Source organism: Arachis hypogaea, chromosome 11, assembly GCF_003086295.3.
Source record: "Arachis hypogaea cultivar Tifrunner chromosome 11, arahy.Tifrunner.gnm2.J5K5, whole genome shotgun sequence".
NCBI lineage: Eukaryota > Viridiplantae > Streptophyta > Magnoliopsida > Fabales > Fabaceae > Arachis > Arachis hypogaea.
In genome coordinates, this window is record NC_092046.1 from 10,932,994 (window position 1) to 10,943,873 (window position 10,880).

General features: G+C 29.5%; 1 protein-coding gene and 1 long non-coding RNA gene across 2 annotated transcripts; one reads left to right on the forward strand and one right to left on the reverse strand.

Moving 5' to 3' along the window:
* Positions 1 to 2,874: 2,874 nt before the first annotated feature.
* Positions 2,875 to 9,307, reverse strand: LOC112720234 (aspartyl protease family protein At5g10770). The gene is made up of 3 exons (XM_025771096.2): positions 9,028 to 9,307; positions 4,658 to 5,110; positions 2,875 to 4,084 (listed from the first exon to the last, which is right to left on the reverse strand). Exons 1-3 carry the CDS (start codon positions 9,206 to 9,208, stop codon positions 3,258 to 3,260), a joined length of 1,461 nt encoding a protein of 486 aa, XP_025626881.1. The 5' UTR covers positions 9,209 to 9,307; the 3' UTR covers positions 2,875 to 3,257.
* Positions 9,224 to 10,601, forward strand: LOC140176313 (uncharacterized). Its single transcript, XR_011867256.1, has 2 exons — positions 9,224 to 9,360; positions 10,036 to 10,601. It is a non-coding gene; the product is annotated as an uncharacterized lncRNA (long non-coding RNA).
* The last annotated feature ends 279 nt before the right edge of the window (positions 10,602 to 10,880 follow it).

Sequence of the window (10,880 nt, forward strand, 5' to 3'; positions counted from 1 at the left end):
TCGACGAAGGCGCTGACAAAGGGCTTATCTAACCGGAACCATCTATCGTTCAGCCTAGCCAGATGGTATAACCCGGCCATCTGCAAGTAGGGAACATAACGCTCATCGAGTGGCATGCCTTGTTGCCGCCGCATGCTCCTGATGCATCGCTGTGGCTGCGCATTAAATGGACCGCATTATTAGAACCACATACAATACTGGTAACCAAAAAAAAAAAAACTAACACAATAAACCACTTACATAAACCACTTACATAAACCATCAACACAACCGCATATAAAACCACTAACATAAACCACTTACATAAACCATCAACACAACCGCATATAAAACCACGTACAAAAAATCACTTACCCTAAACCACCAACTAAACCGCATGCAAAACTACTAAAATAAACCATTTGCAATACCACTACAATAAACCACTAACAATACCACCTGACATAAACCACTTACATAAACCATTAACAGAAGCGCATATAAAACCACTTACAAAAAACCACTTACCAAAAATCACCAACTAAACTGCATGCAAAACCTCTAATATAAACCATTTGCAATACCACTAACATAAACTGCCACTAAAACCACATGCAAAACCACTAACTCAAATAAACTGTGTGCATAAAATTTTCTATGTACTAACCTCGTCGTTGATGACCCCGGCTATATGAGCAACCCCGTCCAACCGGTACAGCCTTGCAGGATCGTCCCCCATCAGCTGAGTCTTCGGTTCTACTATTTCTCGGATCAAATCTGGGTCGTTTTCTCTGGGATTTGGTGGGGTATGAAAAATGAGAAGTGGTTCGAATTTGCTTGATTTGAACTCCTTATATAACCTAATTGTTCGTAATTCGAACCAATTAGGTTCGAATTTGTGGTGGCACTTAATCATGAGTAATTCGAACCAATTAGGTTCGAATTATGTGTTTGTAGTTCGAACCAAATAGGTTCGAATTACATATAAGTATGCTTTGGCTCATTCGTGAATCAATCTTCAATTTGGCTTGTTCATGTAACAACTTTCCTCCCATGGTTTATTTGTGTTTTTTACCCTTTTTTTTTTCATATCTTGCTTTATATATCCGCATTAAACTTATTGAATCATATTGGATTAAATATCTATAATTTTTATGCTTGCATCTGATTTGAGTTATACATTGGGTATCGTATATATTTGGAAAATAAAAATTACATTAATAAAACTTATTGCTATAAAAAAAGTCAACAAAACTTTATTTTTTAGTCTAACAAATTTTTTTTTATTTTTTTAAATATGTTTATTCTTAAAATATTATTAAAATTTTTGTTAAATAAAAAAATTAAAATAATACAACATATATAAATAATAATTATTAATTAAAATAAAATATAAATACAATATATATTATTTATTTGTTTATTATTTAATTGGATTCGTAAATATAGATATGATATTAACAATTCGATTTGATTATTGCTGATCAGATCTGATCATCTTATGAATTAGATTATATCTACAAATTATGAATCAGATACAGATAAATAATTATGAGTATGATCAGATCTATAAATAACGCAAATTTATGAGTATGATCTGATCTATGAACACTTTTATCCTATCTCCTCTATTCAGGCTCCTCAACCCCTGTGTCAGGTAGATAGTTAAAAAAATATTTTCATTATCACTTCTCTTTTTATCATTAACTCTATTTCTTTACCTAATAATAGGTAGTTTGAGAATTCTTTTTCTCTTAGGGTCTAAATTAGAAGCTTCTATGGTTTTAATATATGTAATAATAAAAATGTTATTTATACATTAAAATCAGTTATCAAAATTAGTCATTATATATTTATGTATAAATATATATATACGTTATTTACCTGATTTTCAATGTGTATTTATATTTTAATATTTTTATATTAATAACTCATCTTAGTAGCTGATGTATACTTAAAGAGGGAAACACTTCCTGAATCTGAGCTGATGCTTCCCATAAGACTTCAAATTTTGAGAGATCCTTCCACTGCACCAGAACTTCAATTTGTCGAGAATTATTCATCCTCACTTCTTTGATGCTTTCATGCTCCATACTCAAATTTGTTGGTAATGGTTGGGATGTTGTGGTTGATTTGAAACTTTTCTCCATCAGTGAAACATGAAAGATAGGGTGTACCTGTGACCCTTCCAGTTAGTAGTAATTTATAAACTACCTTGCCAATATATAGCACTAAGCTTCTAGTTGCTTCACTTAGCCAAGAATTTCAATTGGTATGGCTAGATTTTTAAGAACATCTTATCACCCACTTCAAATTCGACATATATCTCTCTCACTGTCTTTATCTAACATCTAATTTCTCTTCTCCATTAGCACCTTTACTGCCTCAATCGTGGCTTCAAAGAACTTGGATTGTTTATTGGTAGTTTGGTCTTATCAGGGATGGCTATGAAAAAGGGTTTCAATTGGGAGTTGAAGAAAGGCTGCTCTTGGATTCAGTGGCAGCCATGGATGCCAATACCCTGTGTTTTAGATACCATGCGAACAAGTTAACAAATCCAAAACAGAGTAGGCTGGTCTTCAGTAGAATCATACATGTTTTATTTGCTAATTGTACTTTTTAAAATCTATATACTTATTATATTTAATGTTGTATTATTTTATGAGATAACTATTTTTCTTGAAATTAAAAATAAGATTAAAAAATTATTTTATTCGTCCACTTGCTAGCTATTATTGATCTTCATATCAAAATATATTAGAATTAATATTATTTTCATTCAATTTTTTTTGTTATTTGTACTTTTTTATTAATCTAACAAGTTATTATGTTTTTCCTTTGGGAGAGGCACACATATGATCTTCAAACTAGAACAATAAACTAGATAAATCAAAGTAAGCTAGAAGTTCATATGCATTCGATTTATTCAACAATCCATTACTGAAATTTACATTTTGCTTCACATTTGCTTACTCAATTATCTTACAGTTGCAAACAATCATATATATATATCATGATTCATGAGCCATGATAACCACTTCAATTCATATGTTACAGTTACACTTTAATTTGCCCATTAATATTTTTCAACCACTACACATGTTTTCATTATTTTTTCCCCAAACCTTGAAACTTTACCTATTTTGTTTTTTATTTCCCCTTTCATTTCTACCTATCGTAATTGTTATAATAATAGCAATCATAAAAAATGCCTTGAGCAATTGGGATTCCTTTCCTTTCTCCCTTAAATGCCCGTAGCTAAACTATATGATGTAAAATCACTTGCATCCACCAGCACCAAACCCTACCTTGCCACCATTAACATCATACACTACTTGTAGTGTCTTTTGTTGCACATTTCCAAATATTGTAACATCACTATCATCCCCATTGGGTGCAAAACCCAAGCACACTTGTTTCACACTAGCAACATAAAATGTCCCCGCCGCGAGATCCACCGTGGCACCACCGGCGAATTCAAATATTATCTTTGGGAAAATTACCGTTTTATACGCACTCAAGTCATAGCATGTGTCCAATATGGACAGACTGCTCGCCATGGGGTACCTCGCCATACCTTGTCGGAATGCTGACCTTAAGGCGGTATAGGCCGTTGGTGGAAGCCGGGTGATCACCGTTCCGGAGTCTATAATCGTGCCGCCGGTGGAGAATGTGGAGGAGGAAACAGGGAGCTTGGTGCCCCCAACACTTATGCCGGTGATGTCTAGGCCGTAAAAGGAAGCGCCGGCCGGGTTGGTCGAAAAGGGAGTGTATTTGACATAACTAGAAGTTGTAGAAGCACCAAAGGCAAGGTAACCTACATTGCTTGCGGTGGAAGGAAGACAATAGGAGAATATTTTGTGATATTTTGCGGCGGTTTGTTGGACAAAGGAAATAGGGTGGCGGCCGAGGCCTAATAAGCCGGCCGAGCCGCCGAAGAGGCCTTGGTTGTTTTGGCCACAACCAAAAAGGAAGCCGTCCACGTAGTCGGTGCCGGTCACCGTCAGCCGCTCATGGCTGAAAAAGCCAACAGAGAAGGATGAGTCACCGTACTGGATGCCATATACACAAGCCTTTGATGTTGAAGCACATCCTGGGTCATTTCCTAATTTATAGTAAACCAAAATTATGTTAAAAATAAAAGATGACCTAAAATATGTATTAGAATCTCATTAGGAAGTGAATGGAATATTTGTATAATGTGTATAATGGGCTATGAGTTAAAAAATAAACATTTCTCATACTATCCAGTATAACCATCTGGATACTAGGAATAATAAACATTTCATATCATGAAACTACTCATCCCAAAAGCTTAAGCTGATAGAAAAAAAGTAACACTAATGGTTATATCTCTAATACTGAATTGGACATCTCTAAACCTCATTTGTACATATTATACAGATATTCCATTAATTCTTTATACTTCCTCTATGTATTATACTTTGTTGTGAATTTTTACAAAATCTCATTATCATTTTATCTTTTTATAATTAAAATAATATTTTTATTATAAAATATTGACATTTTGTATTACTGTCGTAATAGTGTAAAATACTAAAATGATCAAATATTCCCGTGTTTCATGCTAAAATTACCCTATACGTAAAAATTTTAGCCACAACATGCATGATTTATGTTAAGATTAAGAAAAAGAAAATGTAAAAATATTTTTTACCTGTGGCTGTAGAAAGCTGAGTACAAAGTGAAGAAGTGCATGTAATATTGGAATATGTTGAAGACTTTGATGGATCAAAAATGTCATCTTGTTGCTTGTAGCATGATTTAGCACAAGGCTGACACTGAGTCCAAGTGAGATCACTTCCAGTGTCAAATATAAGAGACAATTCCTTTTTTGGTGTCCCAAGACCCACTACAACAAAGTAGTTTCCTGACCCAATAAGGCTTCCAGATTTGGCAGGTAAAGTGGCAGAATCTAATTGCTTCAATCCAAGTTCATCATCATTGCCCAACATGTTCTTGGATATCTTGGAGTTAATGTATTTGACCCTTTCTTGGTCTACATTCAGAATGTCACTGTGTGATGTTGGGCCCTTATTTGCTTTGTTTAGTTTGGAGCATGGCCCATGTTTGTGTACCACATCCAATGTTGTCTTCATTTTGTTAGAACCTGGATTATTTATTCAATTAATTTTGTCAAAATCAGACCTAAAATATTAGTTATACATAGTTATTAAGAAAATTATTAATTTTTATTTGAAAATCTAAAAATTTGAAGAAAAATGGAGAACATAATTTATTAATTACAACATATTTTCTCTCTCAATAATTATGATCTCTATTAATATTTTTCTTTCAATAAATACTTAAATCCTATAATAAGTATAAATTAATTAATGAGTTATTGAAATATGACAATGATAGTTAATTTGATAAAAATTAAATAAAACTAAAAAGAGACATTTATTTTGAAAAGAAGGGATTATATACTTAAACAAGTAGTATTATTTAAATAGTTGTGCAAATATAAAAATCGGATTAGAGAACAGTATAGAATTTTTTATGTTATTAATATATCATAATTAACTCCAATCATCTATGGTTAAATATTTATTTTAAGACGAATAATAAAACGAACTTCATTGTAATGTCGTATATATTTTCTTCCTCTTTAATTACTCATAATTTAGATGGAATTATCTAACATATAATAATAATAATAATAATAATAATAATAATAATAATAATAATAATAATAATAATAATAATAATAAATTCTTGCTTAGGCAAAGAAATAATATTGCAAGATTTATTGTATACACTTTTTTAATAGTATATATAAAATAAATATCTTTTTTATTTTTTATCAATTATTTTTAATGTCAAAAAAAAAAAAAAAAAACACAAGTAGAGACATAGACACAAAAGTAGTGCATGTAATATTTTTTATTTTTAATGAGAATCACTTGTATATTGAAATTCATAATTCAAATGTTTAATGATAGTAATTTCTTTTAATTTTTTGCATGATTTATTATTTCAATAAAGTAGAAGTATTTGATATTTAATATTAGTTTTATTCTTGCTCATGATTTTAATCGTAGCATAAACCCTTTCTTTCCAAACAACTCTTTATTAGCCAATCATAGTTCTCTTTATATTTAATGTTACCCAATAATAATGTGACGTTTGGATAAACCTCACTTCAGTCACTTGCTATCTGGATATTCAATTTATTATTATTATTTTTTTGATAAAACCACACTCACAGCCTCCCACATATAGTAGGGAAGTGAGGTCTTTCAATTTCAATGATTAATGAATACACTAAAAAAAATTTAATTTTTTATTTATTTACTCCATCTATTTCATACTCCGTAAGATCCGTCTCAAAATTTAAAATATATATGAATTAAGAAAAAAAAATATTGATAATAGTAAAAATATTTTTGTAAATAGACAAAATTATCCTCGTACAAAAAAACAAATTTCAAGTAATAATAATATAACTAATATTATATTTATCTTTTTCTTAAAATTACATTATTATGTCATTATTATCACAGATAAATTTAGAAGAAATTAAAAATAATAATAATACTAAATAGATATTATAAATGGAATATATATTGTAAAATAAATAAAAAAATAGAATGATAATTTAAGATAGCAAAGTTTCACCTAATTTTCTTTAAATGATAAAAAAAAAAATCCTTATCAAGACATGTACAAAATAACAATGAGATTGCGTTGTGTTTATTTTGTAGTGTACACGACATTTTTGTTGAACATATATATCCAACAACGTTTTAATCGACACGTTGCTCATAAAAAATACTAAAAAAATAGTGACCAAACATTTTAGTTTTCTTCTTTCTTTGATGTTGGACAAACTTGTCTTGATAATATTCCACCTTTCATTTCAAGATCTTTTCCTCTAAAATTTGTCCTATATATATTTTTTTCTAATGAAAGTATGAACGAGTATGTCTATCTTCGACTTTATATATGTAGAAAAAGTTTCATACAAGAAATGATTGGCTTGGGTACGAAAGTGTCCTCTTCGAAATATCATACTATATTTGCCACTTGTTTTTTAACCTTTTTTTTTAAAATTGTTTTTTAGCTTATTTTGGATTGGTTAGGCGAAACGCCAAACGTGAATGAATAATGTTTTCTTCGAAGATTATTTTTTCGTAAAAATACAAAAATAAAACGCGTCAACTAGTTGAACATGCAGTCATGATTTTCAAAGCTCTTTGATTATTGGTAAAAAATAAAATAAATAAAATAAAAAAAAACAAAAGGTTAATAGAGTCTCACAGTCATAAGTCCAAATACTAGCCGTCGTCGCTGACCCATGTTAATAAATTAAATTAAAAAATTTATAAGGAAAGAAAAAATATTTAATCCAATTTACGTGCAATAGATAATGATGAAGTCTAATTCTCATTAATAACGTTAGGAATTAGTTATATACATTAATTATAATGTTTAGAATTTGTGAGACCAATTATACCGTCAACATTTTATAAATGATATGATAAAACATAATTAAATAACATTTATAATTGTGTGTATATATATATATATATATATATATATATTACATTTAAAATTATATAATTATTTTAAAAATAATTAATAAATATTAAATAAAATATTTTTGAACTGTTTGGACTAATTTTTATTATTTTTTAAATATTATTGTTAAATAATAACACGTGAATCTTTTTAGTGTGTAAATTATCATTGAATCATAATTGTGGTGAATTATTAAGAAACGACTTTTCCCCCTCTTTTTCTAATCTTGTTTAGTTGCAGGATATATGCAAATATATGCAACTTGTTTAATTTATTCGGTGAGGAAAAAAAAAATGCAATTCGGATACTTAATTGATCTTATATTTTAATATTTTATACCATTTTTTAAACAAATTATAAATAAGTGATTAAATTAGGAAATATATATGAGTGATTGTTTCCTTTTTTCACATGTGATCGTGGGCTCCATATGAATATTCATTGGGATAATGATGATGGGAACCCATAAAATAAAAGAGAGCACTACAATAACTTGATTGATTTATTTGCTCCTTCGTCTCTCTATCTTTTCCGAATTTCCGGATAACCATTTTCATAAAGGATTCTCTGTTGTGGCAAACGGTTTTGTTAATAATTATTTAGACAATTAAAAAATTTCCAATAATTTTACATATTTGTATAAATTATTAATTCAATAGTTGAATATAGACATGCAATATTTTGTGATATCTAGAATTTAGAGTTTAAAATTTATTATTAATATTGTATTTTATTTTATGAAAAAAGTGTGTCTTATATATATATGAACCCCGTTTCTCTAACCCCCATCTTTTTCTGGCCTTTTATCTAACAAAAAAGGGTTCCCAAATACTAAAGCTAAAAACAACTATTAAGTGTATGTTTTTTTATAGTATAAAAGATAATTTTTTATTTTCTTATACTTCTTTTTAATTATTTAATACTAAAAATAATATATATAAAGTGACATATATAATGTTCTTTGTTTTGCTATAAAAAAAAATACCTATTTATTTTAGGCTCATTAATTTATTTATTTCTGCATCATGTATCTCATCCTTATTAAGTGATGCTGAGTTTAGAGGGAGGCTAGCTTTTTTTTTTTCTTTTTCCTTTTTTTTTTTTAAAAAAAGAAAAAAGAACACGTCACAGAATTATTGTTATAGTATAATTAGATATCTTTTAAAAATTATTTTTTATTCGGTCTTCACGTTCACAGAAGAAAAAAAAAATAAAAAACAAATAATTTTTTTAATTTATTTTATGAATAACTAATACATAAAAGTGGGTATTTAAATTAATTAAATAATAATAAATTCTTTAAAAAATTAACTAAAAATTAAAAGTAAAAAAAAAAACTAACATTTCTGTTATTTTTATCTAGATAGATATATAAACATACATAAGTATGCAAGAATGTATATCAGCAAGTATGTTAAAGTGGAATACTCCAATAATGATATGATGATAATCAATATGCTTATAATAATTAAACATGGAAGAATATTAATTATTGGGGTTGACCTTTGACAGAAGAGGAGCTGCAAGTAGGTGATGGCAAAAGAGAGCTGAGACGAACATGGTGACTATGATCATCATCAATGTCCTTGTTACTTCTTTGGAGAGCGAAACCCTTTTCCAAGGAGCACAAGAAAAATAAGAGAACACATAGAAGAGAAGAAGTAGCTAAGGATAAATAAGACATTTCCTTTTCCTTTTTTTTTTTTCCTGAAAGGATAATAATAGTAAGCTAATAAGCCTGCGTGCCAATTTTGGTGTTCTAAGGAAGCAAGCTAAAATGCACACTTCGATAATGTGTCTGGTTCGTTGGCTTTTATAGGCTATTCATTTCCATAGGTGGGGATCCAATTCATTATCGATTCTTACACGTCATCATTATATGTAACTAACAATAGTATAATATTATTGAAGCTTTTTTTTTTGGATTGTTATGTATAACTAACATTAAATTAATAATGAAGAAAGATATTCAACCAAAAAAAAGTTAATGAAGGAAGAGAGTACTTATTAGTTGAATATTTTTAACTGAATTATTCATTATTAAGAATATAATTAATAAGTCAATAACAAATAAGATACAATATTGTATTATTTCTGACGGTCGTTCATGAGTTCAGTGATACTGATAGTGAAATTCGTAATTTTTCTTTCTATCATTTATTGTGATATATTTTTAGATCTTTTCTGTTCGTCATCACAAATTTAAACCATTGCCAATTTCTTTCAGTTTGTACTTTGTACAGTATTTCTATCACTATATTTGTTTGTAATTTTATCATCTCGTAATTATTGAAACTTAATTATAATCATTTGTTTCCGGAAGTATTGAATCTATTGTGGTTAAAATATGTCAAATTAAAGCTTTAAATTTATGCCTTACTATTATTAAATTATTGTGTGGTTGATATATGAATTCTGATATTGTTTCTTTTAAATTAATTTTCAAATATAAAATGTTGTTTGAGCAATTTCTGGTGACACTAGTTGAAAATTTGGTTGGCAACGATGCAGGAATGTTATCTCGAAGGTTGGATAATTTGCCATCGAATTATGTTGTTGTCAGAGCCGGAACCACGTCAGATCGCGACCAATCAATCCCCCGGAGACCTCCCGAAAATATTGAGCCTTCGAGGTTCTTCTAGCATTCTACAGCTTCCAAGCACAAAGGATCCACCAATAGCTGTTCTCATCATCGAACATTGGAAGATCATCATGCCAAGGAATGTGGCTTGAATATGAACCATCACCCGGTCCGGCATGGTATTCAACGAAAGCACCATATGATATTGTATCAAAAGATAGAGAGAATTAGATAGAAATAAGAAGGAATATGATAGAAATCTTTAGAATTAGGGATAAGAAGGAAATTAGAGTTCCAATTATGTAACGCCCCTGATTGCAAAGCACTTAAAATTCTAAGCCAAGTAGGATGTTAAGCTCAGTTAATGGTATCATATTGACCTCCTTATAATTAAGTCCGTCGTAAGAAAAATACATAAGAAAAAGAGGTGAACTTGTAATTCATAAAAGCATACATACATAAAATAATGATCTTAGGTGCAAACATTACAACAAAAGTTAAAAATACTTAAAATACTTAAACAACCAGAGTGAATTCATAAAAATCTTAAGAAGGCTTTTGGTTGGTGCTAATGGGTGGTACGAATGAGGCTTCTGAAGCGTCCTCTCCAGAACTTGTTGGAAAAGCTCCTTGAACAAATGGAACAAGAGCCTCTCCAAGTGGTCCTAGGTATGAGTTTGATCCAAAGGATGATATGTGAGTTGGTGTGGAGAGTTGGTGAGATGAGTCATGAGTCAAGAAAGAATAATGTGATGTGGGTGTTGGTGAGAGGAGG